Genomic DNA, 14,461 nt, shown 5'->3' with positions numbered 1-14,461 from the left:
CTTAATATATTTACTGCATTGCAATAGACCTTTAGGCCCAGAGGATGCAGGCACCGGTGATGATGAGCTGGCTCAGGAATGACAGACTGTCTTTAATCTATATCTTTTTTTCCCCTTATTCTTAAAACTATTCAAAATGGCACTCAATCATGTCGACAGTGACAAAGCTTTTCACTGTATTTTACTGTTTTTCTCACTAAAATACACGTGACAATAAAATCGTTCATTTTCAGTCAATTGGTCTATGCTCCACACTCCTCACTGTCTCCTGTGTAAAAGCTTTAGGACCCTGGAGCAACCTTGCAATGAGGTCACAGAACAATTCCTTACTGGGCATTTAAATGACATTGTTAGAACATTAAACATAACAGCGCGGTACAGGCCCTTCGGCCCTCAATGCTGTGCCAATCTGTGGAACCAATCTGAAGCCCATCTAAGCTACATTGTTCCATTTTCATCCATATGTTTATCCAACGACCATTTAAATGCCCTTAAAGTTGGCCTATCTACTACTGTTGAAGGCAGAGTGTTCCCCTCAATTAAGTCACTTCTCAAACTTCACTCTAATGAAAACAGCGTCAAGTCCGTCAGCCTTACCTCATAAGACTGCATCCCCCAGTAGGCAGGCAACATCCTAGTGAATCTTGTCTGCACCCTTTCCAAAGCTTCCACATCTTTCCTATAATGCGGTGTCCAAAACTCTGTGCAATACTCCAAGCGTGGCCGCACCAGTGTGTTAATGGAATTACTGAGAAAGGGAGGGTTTAAAAAAAGCGGTTGGAGAGCGCGGCAGTAGCGTGAAGTCGACGAGCAATATAATTTATGAAATAAAATAATCAAAGAAGTGCAGATGCTGGAAATATGAACAAAACAAAAATGAGGTGCAGTTCTTCTAGATTGTGCTGAACTTTGCTGAAGCACCACAGCAAGCCCGAAATAACTATGTTGGACAGGGTATGTTTTGGTTTGTTGTATTGGCAGGCAACCAAAAATTCAGTCGTTTTTGTGGACAGGCATAGGTGTTCTGCAAAGTGATAGCCCAGTCAACAACTCCTTCCTAGCTGGAATAAGTTCTGAAGAAGAGTCACTGCATCTGAAATATTAACACTGTTTTCTAGGGGATGTAGCACACTGGTAGAACACGCTTTGCGTGTGTGACATCCTGGGTTCAATCCTTGGCATTTCCAATAAACTCCATTAAGGGCAGCATGGTGGTTCAGTGGTTAGCACTGCTGCCTCACAGAGCCAGGGACCCGGGTTCAATTTCAGTCTCTGACAACTGTTTGTGTGGAGTTTGCACATTCTCCCTGTATCTGCGTGGGCTTCCTCCAGGTGCTCCGGTTTACTCCCACTGTCCAAAAATGTGCAGGTTAGGTGAATTGGCCGTGCTAGATTGCCCATAATATTCTGGGATGTATAGGTTAGATGCATTAATCAGGGGTAAATGTAGAGTAATAGGGTAGGGGTTACTCTTCGGAGGGTGGGTGTGGACTTGTTGGGCCAAAGGGCCTGTTTCCACATTGTAGAGATTCTAGGATTCTCTCAACGTGCTGCTAGACCTCCTGTGTTTCTCCAACAATTTTTGTTTTCGTTTATGAAATAGTTATTCTATAATGTAATGATGTAAGCTTAATGCCCATGTGTAACAAACCATATTATAAAGAAGCCCAGGCCTTGGTATAGAGTCATAGAGATGTACTGCATGGAAACTGACCTTTCGGTCCAACTTGTCCATGCCGAACAGATATCCCAACCCAATCTAGTCCCACCTGCCAGCACCCGGCCCATATCCCTCCAAACCCTTCCTTTTCATATACCCATCAAAAAGCCTCTTAAATGTTGCAATTGTACCAGCTTCCACCACTTCCTCTGGCAGCTCATCCCATACACGTAGCAACCTCTGTGTGACTAAGCGGCCCCTTAGGTTTCTTTTAAATCTTTCCCCTCTCATCCTAAACCTATGCCCTCTAGTTCTGGACTCCCTGACCCCAGGGAAAAGACTTTGCCTATTTACCCTATCCATGCCCCTCATAATTTTATAAACCTCTATAAGGTCACCCCTCAGCCTCCGACGCTCCAGGGAAAACAGCCCCAGCCTGTTCAGCCTTTCCCTATAGCTCAAGTCCTCCAACCCTAGCAACATCCTTGTAAATCTTTTCTGAACCCTTTCAAGTTTCACAACATCTCTCCGATAGGGAGGAGACTAGAATTGCATGCAATATTCCAACAGCCACAACATGACTTCCCAACTCCTGTACTCAATACTCTGACTAATAAAGGAAAGCATACCAAATGCTGCCTTCACTATCCTATTTACCTATCTTCAATCAGTCTGTTTTGAATGCAAACAAATGGAATCAGACATAAAACTCTGCAGCAAAAGACCTCCCACGATTCTTCATTGAATCTTGAAGTATATTCTTGTTCTTTCTCCCTTAAACTCAATTTAAATGAATCTAATTTTTCTTTAAATGCACTACTATGCACCTCATCTGATCCTTGTGGGAAAGTTCCACATTCTTCCCACTCTTTAACATCCTATTGTGTTTAGTACTGTTTTGGACTTCCAGAGCATCTTTATTTTTAAAACCACTGTTTATGCCTAGTGGAAAAATATACTAATCAATAGGCATATCAAGGCATCTTTATTTTTAAATAATTGTTTACACTCAGTACAAATCAACTTTGATTCACTGACCCATGGATTCTGTTTTTCAGGATTGCGTAGTTCATATGCCAGTCAACACAGTCAACTGGGACATGAGTTGCGTTCTACTGTGTCTCCTGATTTGCATATTACTCCAATCTATGAAGGAAGAACACTTCAAAGTCCGGTTTATCGTAGTCCTAGTCATGCAGGTGTGGAACTTCTTCATGGAAATCAAACTGCAGTGTTTCGCACAGGCTCAGGTAATGGTAATGTAGGGTTTGTTTTCTCTTGAGATAATGACAAAGCCCAAACTACTAAAGAAAACTATCCTAAACTAAGGCCATCTGTTTGAATGTTTTGGACAGGAAGTGAATTTTTTTTAAAAAAAAAGCTTTGAGGTAAAATGGTAGATTCTGTGTAAGGTGTAATCTGGAGTAGATTTTTAAATGTTTGATTTGCAAACTGTTTTATTACTCAGGTTTTTTCACATTTTTTGAAATCAATCACAAGGACTGAGTGGAAGCAAGAAATAATTTATCTTCATACAGTCAAATCATTATTCAGTTGTTGACCATTGCATGCCAGCTTCAAATCCTCCCCAACCTTAAACAATGCAACATAGTCCAAGAATCTAGGCTGACATTAATATTGTTTTCAAGTACTGGACTGGATCTACCCTATAACTCAGTTGTTGCTATTGTTGTGCTTAAGACATCAAGTCTCTTGGTAACCTCCTAATCAACATGCTGTATGGCCTTTCCACTTCAAATAATATTTCATTTATTTATCAGCCAGTTATATATCTGCATTAAACTGCAACAGAGTTGAGAGTGTAGTGCTGGAAAAGCACAGCAGGTCAGGCAGCATCTGAGGAACAGGAGGAGAATCAACGTTTTGGGCAAGAGTCCTTCAACTGCAACAGTCACTTGTTTGTTTTCTCATTTTCATTGCCTTTATTATTATCTGTAAATTAGGACATGACCTAGAATATCCTATCTAATTCAGTTATTTATCTGTAAGTTATTTAAGATTCTAAGAATGACCCTTTGGATCCCTCAAGCTTTTCTAACTTGTGATCTTCTGTTTATCACTGCTCATTAAAACAAAATCCTAAAATCTAATTATGAAGTAAAACTATTCTTCAGTACCTAAATTGCATCAAAGTAACAGAATTTTTTTTTCAATAATTACCTATCCAACATTGCACATCACCCTCTTTTCAGTAAATTCTTAAACATTTATTGCTGATTTGCCACCTTGTCACCAACTTTCTGAAAATGAAGCTAGTTGGGTCTGTGTTGTCTTTTTGATTTTGTCCTAGATCCAGGTTAAAAGGTTCCAAGAATTAGTGATGGGCAATTTTTGTACCACCCATGGAAATAGACTTTGTGTTAATGAATTCCTATGCAACACAATTACCTCCATTTCATTTACAGTTCCAAGACAAAATACTGTGTCTTGTTTTTCAAAGAGTATGATAAACATGTGTGTCGTAACCAGGAGAAAAATTGTAAAGTGGAAGAATTAGACACAAAATGAATCCAAAATGGAATCAGAATTTCAGTTGAAGGTTTGAATCTTCAAAAAAAATGGCAGAGAATTCTGGGTTAGAAGACTGCATTGTCACTTATACGCTCAAGCGAGTAACTGCACTGTTTTATGGAATACACTCTCCCATTATTTCTCTCTTCATCTATAGTGCCAGAGGTTCTATCTAGTCCAAAAATCACTGTTCTCGGGGTGGTGATGCTGATATGCGATTACAGTCCTTGCTGGACTAAGCTTATCTGCTAACCTTGGCAATTGTACCAAAGTAGAAGTACCTTTGTGTCATTGACCCATATGTAGGAGAACTGGATTGAGAATGAAGAATTATAAATTATAATTCTACCAACTGCTATGGCAGGATTTGAACTAGGTCCTTGAACATTACGTAAGTTTCTGGATTAAAAGGAGAAAGTGAGTACTGCAGTTGCTGAAGATTACAATCAAAAAGTGTGGTGCTGGGAAAGCACGGTGGAGGGCAGGGCTGGGCAGACAGCATCCGAGAAGCACAAGAGTCAGCGTTTTGAGCATGAGCTTGTGCTCGAAACGTCAACTCTCCTGCTCCTCAGATGCTGCCTGCATTTGCAGCACCACACTTTTTGTTTCTGGATTAATAGTCTAGTGGCCATACCATTAGGCCATTACCTTCCCTTCATCTGCTTGTCTGTCTTGGTCCTTAGATTCCTATTCTATTAACCATTGCTGGCCTCGGTTCTTCCTTATCAAGCCTATGTGTCCTCTGCCTTCTAAGCCCAATTACTCCATGTTTTAACTTCTCATTGCAACTCCGCTTCTCTCCCTCTGAACTTCTTTTAAGAATATCATCTCCCTGACAATGTCTTTTAAATCCACCCATCCTACCAATGAGAACGCTTATTCTATTCTAGTTTAGATCTAATTCAATCAATGTATGCAGTTTCCACTTCGCCCAGAAACTGCCCCAAAGCCTCAGGAATCTAAAGCCGTCCTTCCTGCACCATCTCACCAACCATAAATTCAACTGCTTTATCCTTCTATCTCTAAGCTCACTACCATGTGGCATTGGAAGCATTCTGGATCCTGCTTTTCCATTTCTTACCTGGCTCCATAAAATCTGCTTTCAGGACTGCATTTCATTTCCTTCCAATATTATTGGTTCCCACATAAACTGTGATGTTTGGCTGTTCATCTTCCTTCTTCAGAATGCCCCACAAAAGTTCTGTGACATTCTTGGCCCTGGCACCTGGGAGGCAACATGCCATCTGAAGTCATGTTTATGGTTGCGAAGGTACCTGTCTACTCTGCTCACTAATGAATTCCCTAATACTTTTATCCTTCTGCATTTTCTTCTCCCTCTTCCCTCAACACCCCCCACATAACTGGAGCACCCACAGTCCTCTGTCCTTGGTCCTGGCTGGCCACCACAGATAAACTGTCATTCTCTGATTTCCAAGACTGAAAAAAGGTTTGCAAGTGGAATACACTTGGTGGATTCCTTCCCTACCTACTTGACCTCCTTATTTTATCTGACAGTCACCCACCCCGTCTGCCTGCAATTTCTTAAGCTGTGGGGTGACAACAACCTGAAGTGTGCCATCCATGAACCCCTCTGTTTCATGAATGCACTGTCGTGTCCCCAGCTGTTGCACAAGCTCCAAAACCCAGAGGATGAGTTGCTGCAGCTTGTACACATGGTCTTCAAACTACCAAGAGTGTCTAGAATTTACCATATAGTGCAGTGTGTACAAACCGCAGAGCTCCCCAGCCATAGCTTAACTGCACAGAACATGGACTCTTGCTTTTATATTACCTTTGTTCCTACTTAAGTATCCTGAGTCGGGTCCACCACCAATCTGTCCAATTCTCTGCAAGGGTCTTCACTTCTTTTTCCACCCCACTATGCAGTGATGCTGACTGCCTGTCAGTGTCTTGTGCCTCTCAATGTCTTGAATTATGTTATTAATTTAGTTTATTAAAAGCAATGAGAACCTCGAAATGATTTTTGTATGGAGCAATTCCGTTTGCCTTTTTTTTGCTGAAATTGGCGACTGAATGTAGTTTATATTGTTTTCATTAGAAAACATGTATTTGAATATAAACTCTGAAACCTATTCTGGGAAAACCTACAAGCCATGTAAAATTATGATATTTCTTTGAAATAGTACTCAGATATGATCCTAGTTGAATGTCCATGCCACAAAGCTGATAACCTGTGTCTAAACAATTTAAACTTAGCCTATTTTAAGTTGACATATCAGAACTTGAGGGCAGATACGATTATTGGAAAATATTTCATTTGGGATTTTCAGGATAATAATTAAAGTCTCTGGTTTAATTAAGTCGAGTCGAGTTGTGGTGTAAACATTAACAATAGGATCTAAATTGCACTTGAATTTAACAAAGATGAATAATGTATATGGGAGAAAAGAAAACTGTTTCCATGTACATTAATGAATGAAATTGCTGTGAAATTAGAAACATATGAAATCTGTCATGCAAGACAGCAATTGCATTTGGCATTCTATTTGTAGGTTTGAGTATATTAATTATTGGGATCCAAATAAAATTGTTTCCACCTGTTAAAATAATAAATCGCTTGTCATGCCTCATCATAATGTTGAACCAGTTTATTAACTGCATCCTGTTCACCTTGTTTTGAGTAAATTAGTCAATCTTTTTGCTTATGTCTATTTTATAGAAAATGTGCTTAAAAATCTGTCATTCCAATATTCTAATATTTCCAAAGGATGATGTAGGTTTAAGATATACTTTCTTTTTTTTTTAGCTACTGGAAACCTGCAGAGATCAGCCAGTCAACGTGGCCCTATGACTTACCAAAGAAATAATTTTGCTCTAAATTCAGTGGGTAATTACACTGATCCATACAGAGCAATTTCATACCGACCATCTGAATCTAATTATTCCAGATATCATTACAACATTCCAGCAGATGAAACTACTACAAGATCTCCATCAATTGACAGTATTCAGAAGGATCCAAGGTAGGTGTAGCTGGGGTTTTGTGAGACCCTGCTAACAGAAGTTTCTTTTATGCTGGCTTTAGTAAAGCAGTAGTAAACTACAAGTGAACAAGAAAATTGATTAGTAAATTCCTCTCTAGTATCCCATTAATTCAAGTCACTGCAAGTGCCAAAAGATACAAACAATTGAGGAAGCCCGTCTGACCTATTTTAATCCACTCATTAAACAGGTCCCATTTTTGATTAAACGGGCACAAGAAGAAGCAGTTAACAGTTATCAATGGAATGGAAAGAGAGGCCCAGGGAGTGAATCTAGAAAGGGTTGGAAAAGTGGATGTTCATTTTTTAATCAGCAAAATGTAGGCATAGCAAAGACCAGTGTGAGATGGAATTGAAAAAAAATTTAAATTAGAGCATAAGTTCAGTCAAATGGGAGATGATGACTGAAGGTTGTTTTATTTGAATTCACTCTTGGGACAGGGGCATTGCTAGCTGGCCAGAATTTTACTAATTTGCTCTGGTGAAAGTGGGGTGAGCTGCTGCCTTGCACCGCTGCAGTCCATGTGCTGTAAATAGACCCACAATACTATTAGGGAGGAACTTGCAAGTGGTCGTGTTCTCATTTATCTGCTGCCCTTTCCCTTTTAGAGTGAAGTGGTTTTGAGTTTGGAAATGATCTAAGGATCATTGATGAATTTCTGTGGTGCATCTTATAGATAGTACACACTGCTACTACTGAGTGTCTGTGGTGGAGGGAGTGAATCTGGTGCCAATCAAGCAGCTGACTTTGTCCTGGATCATGTCAAGCTTCTTGAGTGTTTTTGAAGCTGCCCTCAGCAAGGCAAGGCAGAAGTATTCCATCACTCCTTAAGTGCCTTGTAGATGGTTTTCAGGCTTTGGAGAGTCAGAAGGTGGGTTACTCACCGCAGCATTTCCAGCCTTTGACTTGCTCTTGTAGTCACTGTATTTATATGATGGGCCCAGTGAAGGTCTCGTCGATGGTAACTCTCCAGTTGTTGACAGTAGAAGAAATAGGGAAGGAAATGCCATTGAGTGTTAAGGGGTGGAGATTAAATTGTCTCTTATTAGTGATGATCATTGCCTGGCACTCGTGTGGCTCAAATTTTACTTGCCACTTGTCAGTCCAAGTGTGCGTATTGTCCAGGTCATCTTGCATTTGAACATACTGCTTCAGTTTCTGAAGAATTGTAAGTAGCAACTCACCACTTAACTGCCCAAAACCTGTTGTTCACCATCTACAAAGTACAAGTCAGAATTGTGAAGAAAATCTCCCACTTGACTGGATGCATGTAGCTCCAACAACATTCAGAAAGTTTGACACCATCCAGGACACAGCAGGCTGCTTGATTAGCACTACATCCATAAGCATTTACTGCCTCTGCCACTGATGCTCAGTAGCAGCAGTGTGTGCTCTCTATATGATGCACTGCAAAAATTCACCAGCAGTCCTTAGACAGCACCTTCCAAACCTGCAGCCATTTCCCTCTAGAAGAACACTAGCAGCAGATAAATGGGAACACCATTACCTGCAAGTTCCCTTCCAAACACTCACCATCCTGACTTGGAAATATATTATCATTCCTTCATTGTCGCTGGGTCGAAATTCTAGAATTCCCTTCCTGAAAGGCATTGTGAGTCTACTTACAGTACATAGACTGCAATGATTTAAGAAGATAGCTCATCATTACCACCTCAAGTGCAACTAGGGATGGGAAAAATGCTAGTCAGCTGGTAACACACACATCCCACAAACGAATAAAACAAAATTGGTGAAGTGAAGAAATGTAAAGCAAATTTATGCAACCTGTCATCCTGATTTAACCTAAATGCAACAAGTGTTAAAGAATCGTAAATTTGATGCATTCCTAGGAGGCCAACGAGTGCAGCAAGAAGTACTCATCAGAAAAACACTAGATTATTGAACTATCATGCGATATAATAAGAAAGCAGAGTGCTGGTATATCAGGTCTGCTGAAGTAAGAGCACACTTAGAATTTTGAAGAACAATTGGCGTGAATTTCCAGAGGGGTACTTCTGCTTCTATGTTATAATTTTTGGAGGCAAGCCCAGGAAACCCTGCAGTAAGTCCAGTGAATTTTGATTCCAAAAATGTTAAGAAGTAGGTGTCAACTGTTGCTGAGCTTTCATGTGAGTGTCATCACTAGAAGAGAAACAGAAGTATATTTTAGAGGCAGACATTGAGTATGTAAACTTGCTGAAAAGTACAAATCTTAAGTTGGAAATACACTAAAATGAATGCGGAGAAATTCAGCACACGTCTACAAATCAATGAAGTAATTAATTTCAGCTTTAGTTAAGCAGTGTCCGATTTTTATGCTATGAAGAGTCAAATGAAGACCACCTTGTGACACAGGACAAAAACTGTTTCCCCAGAACCAATTAATATTATCCAGTTTTCGCATTAGATAAGGATGCTTGAATGCAAAGAACTAAAGTAATCTGGATGTATGGCTCAGAGAATTAGTTAATTATTAAAGACTGTGGACTTATTGCAAAACAGAAACTAAAATGTGTTTTTAAATTTCTTATACACTATTGAAGAAGGAGAAGCACAACTGCATTTCCTGGAATGGTGGTTTGATTACACCTGAGGCATTTCTATTAACATTACGTATGGAAATGCTTTGCAATGAGATTTTGTAAGATATGGTGAGTCAGTTTGTACTGTGGGTTAACAGTTATGGTGTAGATTATTAATCAGTAAAGGACTCAATGATTATGGTGAACAGACAGGAAAATGGATTTAAACATTATCAGATTACCCATGATCTCTTTGAATGATGGAGCAGACTCAGTGGGTCAAATGACCTCCTTCTGCACCTATGTGGTCTAACTGGGATTTTCTCATTTCAATTTTTAAATCAGGGAATTTGCTTGGCGTGACCCAGAATTGCCAGAAGTGATTCATATGCTCCAGCATCAGTTTCCATCTGTTCAAGCAAATGCAGCAGCCTACTTGCAGCACCTCTGTTTTGGTGATAACAAAGTGAAAACAGAGGTATGGTGCATGTGTATAGTATTTCTGTTTCATGTTTTAAGAGAGCTCTGAAGTAGTGCAGAAATATGCGCTACAGTTTATTCAAATTGCAAAACTACAATATTTCTGCTAACAGAGATATTGAATCCTTTTGTACAAATTGACTCATCTTGAAATGTGCATGTAATTCATTGTAGCATTTCGTGCCTTAGAATTGCTACTTATATTGATAATTTTTGTTATATTTCAGCTATGTATTAATGGAGTACAAATTAAGAATCTTCCTCATGCATTCCTTTCTATCCCAACATAGTTTGACATTACTGATTATTTCATCCACTCTGACATTGACGTTGGCAAGACTTAACTGTGTCTGTGAAATTAATTTCTGTTCCATCTAATTTCCAATGTCAGGCACACACCAGCAATTTTCATTTAGTTAGATTTCAATGTAAAAAATATCATGAGAAGGTGTAGGGAGAAAGAATATAGATTCATGAGAGCAAACTTTAAGAAGAGTAATCGACTGCTTAGTTAGAACTTTTCAGTGTCACGTTGCTTAAACAGACTTGATCAAAGCTATTCACAATGTCTCCCAATGTAAGAGGAATAGAGGGACATATCTGTGACTGCAGATGTGAAACCAGGATCGCCTGTCGCCTCCCTGCTATCAGGTAGCATGCAGATGAAGTATAATGTGGACAAATGTGAGGTTATCCACTTTGGTAGCAAAAACTGGAAGGCAAATAATTATTCGAATGACTGGGAAAGTGGGAGGTACAGCTGACCAGGCTGTCCTTGTATACCAGTCACTGAAAGTAAGCATGTAGCTGCAGAACGAGGTGAAGAAGGCAAATGGTATGTTGGGCCTTCATAGTGTAAGGATTTGAGTACAGAAGCAGGGATGTTTTGCTGCAACTGTACAGGGCGTGGTGATAGCATACCTGAAGTATTATGTGCAGTTTTGATCTCTTTATGAAGGAGGATGTTCTAACGTTGGAGGGAGCGTAATAAAGATTTACCAGCCTGATTTCTGGGAAGGCAGAACTGATTTATAAATATAATAAAAGTTTATTGTCACGTGTGCTCTTACATTAAAATAGTGAAAGATGTTATGTCACCCCACCACAATGCCAATATTAATGACAGAAGTCATACATAATAAAAAGGAAATGAAAATAAGACAACATTCAGTTAAACGCTTCTGTGCTCTGGGAATGCTGAATAAGGAATAATAAAATACCCTGAAGATGCAGCTGGGACAAGAATGCCACACCGGATGAAGCAGGCCCCTTGAATATTGGACAGGAAGCATCTGCTGAAGATTGCTATGTGGCTAAGACTGCCCACGGAATCTCGCTGGAATTCCTGAAAGCAGAAGATGAAGAAGACCTCCACACTGGGATGAGACCTTCACACCGGGACAAGACCACTACTTCTTCAGGTGCCTGGGCCTAGCTGCAGACCTGAAGGTTTGATTCAGCCTGTGAGACTAGGCGGGAGACTCAGTCTAGGTCCTGATCCTTGCTCGCCGGGAGACCCTAGGCTGGGTGGAACTGCGTCAGGATTATCATGGCATTGTTGCTGCTGCCGGAAACCGCCACCCTTACCCACCATTCTCCAGGCTTTAAGAGAAAACAAAAACAGCAGTAAAGAAAAAAAGAGAAAGAAAGCTGATGGCAATGGTTGAGCCCAGCCTCTCCACCCCCTAGAGAGGTTAGATCAGTTGGGATGCTAAGTTAAGAAGCATAAGGCAGGAATGTCATAAAGACCTAAAGTTTTATAAAACTTATAAAACTTGTGCAGACCCTCTCTCATATACAAGCTCTGTCTCATACACACACTCACACATACACTCGCCTAACACTCTCACCCACGCATGCACCCTCTCACAGACTTATACCCTATCACACACAAACACGCACTCTTTCCCATGCAATTGCACACACACACTCACTCTGTCTCTCCTGCACAGGCACACATATAAGTTAATGGGGTGTATTTGTGTCTGCAGAATTATATTTGTAGATAGATTCTATTTTGTTCAAAAAATGCATAACCTACAGTCAATCCATGTAATATTCTACACATCCTACTTTGGAAATAGAACCACTCTGACTCAAGATTGGGGCAGAGACAGACTTTAACTTCATACCTTTTCATGCATTATCTAAGCTGAGGTGGCATCTTTGTTAGAAAACCTGAAGTTATCTTGAGAATGCGAATTAAAACAAGCTTTGAGGTTTACATATTAAAGAGCCAAAAATGAGCAAATCCGTTCTAAAAGGTGTCACTGAATGACTGGGGAGCCCAGAAACGGGCCACAGTATAATGTGACACAGGTGATTGAGAACTGAGAAAATGAGAGATTTCTTCCCTGAGTAGTGAGATTGTAAAATTCTCAATGAAGAAAACAACTGATGTTGAAAAATTGAACGTTTTCAAGAAAGAGTTAGATATAATTCCTTATTACTAATGTGGTTAAAGGATATGGGAGAAAATGAGAACAATGTACTCAGTTGGATGATCAGCCATGATCATACTGAATGCCAATGCATGCTGAAAGGGCTGAATGAGCTATTTCTGCTCCGATTTGCTACATTTGTTTCTAAGTACCTCCAGGGCATTCTGAAAGAGTCATAGAGTCATACAGCATGAAGACAGGCCCTTTGGTCTAAATGGGTCCAACCTGACCAAAATATCTATTCATACTAACTCCATTTCCCTACACTTGGCCCATATTCTCTAAACCTTTCCTATTTGTGTATTTGTCCAAGTTTCATTTAAATGTTATTAATGTACCTGCCTCAGCCACTTCTGGTAGTTACATTCCATATGCATACTACCCTCTGTTTAAAAACAAAGAGTTGCCCCTCAAATTCCCACTTATTCTTTCCTCTCTTACCTTAAACTGATGCTCTCTAGTCCTTGATTCCCCAACCCTGTGAAAAATTCTGAGTGCATTCACCCTATCCATGTCTCTGGCAACATTTGTAAATTTCTTCTGCACTCTTTCCCGTTTAATAACATCCTTCCTATAGGGAAGTGACCAAAACTGAACACAATATTCCAAGTGCGGCCTCACCAATTTCCTGTATAATTGTAACATAACTTTGCAACTTCTATGCTCCATACTTTGATTGATGAAGCCCAATATGCCAAAAGCTGCCTTCACTGCTGTGTCAAGTGTGTGTTGCTGGAAAAGCACAGCAGGTCAGGCAGCATTCCAGGAGCAGGAGAATCGACGTTTAGGGCCAGAGCCCTTCATCTGTCCCTAAACATCGATTCTCCTCCTCCTCAGAGCTACCTGTCTGCTGTGCGTTTCCTGCAACATACTCTTGACTTGATCTCCAGCATCTACAGACCTCAGTTTCTCCTTCACTGCTGTGTCTACCTGTGACTCAGTGAATCTGTGTAGTTACTGCCTTTGCTGTTGGAATTTATGTATCTCTGTATATCGTAGTACGTTAAGGAAAATTTAACAAACAGCAAAATTCACAACTGATCTTGGAGGAACCTGTTTGGGAGAGGTCACAGCAGAGAACTGAAGTGCATAATTTTAAGAGTAGCTTTGCTGTAAATCTACAATAGTGAGTAGAGTGGGTTCTTTCTTGAATTATATGTTTTATTGGGATCTGTCTCTTGATTAAATTTAAAAAATATAAGCTATAAGTATTACGTTAGCCTGGAGCAGTGTTTTTTAGAGCAATACGACAATGCTATTTTATAGGTGTAGATCGTAAAGGATCAAAAATGGCCTTGAATAGAGTGATATGCTCTTCCTGTAGTATGTGGGAGATTAGAGTTTAAGTGTTACTGAGGATTACATCTACAATAAATGTCTTTAGCTGAAAATCCTATCAGATTGAATGGATTGGTTGGAGCGACAGTTAGAGGCAATGAGAAATTTACAAGAGCAAGAGGGTGTGATGGATGGCAGTTATAGCAAGGGAGAAAAGCTGCAGATACAGTCAGATGGATGGATTAATTTCAGGAAAAGTAGAAAAGGTAAGCAGGCAGGGCAGGAGTCATGTGTGGCTATCCCCAGTTCAAACAAGTGTGCTGTTTTGGAAAATGTAGGGGGTAATGGACTCAAAGGAATGTAGAATAAGCAGTCAAGTTTCTGGTATCAAGACAGGCTGTAATGTAATGAAGGGTACATCAGGTTTAAAGTACTTGACTTATGTTAGGGGACTCTCTAGGCTGAGGCACAGACAGATGTTTCTGCGGCCAGCAGCGAAAAATGAGAATGGTGTGTTGCCTCTCTGGTGCCAGGATCAAGGATGT

General features: G+C 40.1%; 1 protein-coding gene across 6 annotated transcripts in view; it reads left to right on the top strand.

Annotated features, from left to right (window-relative positions):
* Positions 1-14,461, top strand: part of pkp4 (plakophilin 4) — a 231,376-nt gene that overhangs the window by 149,799 nt on the left and 67,116 nt on the right. For all 6 annotated transcript variants that reach the window (XM_060827224.1, XM_060827225.1, XM_060827226.1 and 3 more), the window contains 3 exons: positions 2,719-2,910; positions 6,960-7,176; positions 10,063-10,195. In XM_060827224.1, coding sequence (XP_060683207.1) covers positions 2,719-2,910; positions 6,960-7,176; positions 10,063-10,195 — 542 coding nt within the window. The remainder of the gene's footprint in view (positions 1-2,718; positions 2,911-6,959; positions 7,177-10,062; positions 10,196-14,461) is intronic.

This window comes from Hemiscyllium ocellatum, chromosome 7 (assembly GCF_020745735.1).
Source record: "Hemiscyllium ocellatum isolate sHemOce1 chromosome 7, sHemOce1.pat.X.cur, whole genome shotgun sequence".
NCBI classification, from domain to species: Eukaryota; Metazoa; Chordata; class Chondrichthyes; order Orectolobiformes; family Hemiscylliidae; genus Hemiscyllium; species Hemiscyllium ocellatum.
Note: the sequence above shows the minus strand (reverse complement) of the source record. Positions and strands in the feature narration are given on the sequence as shown.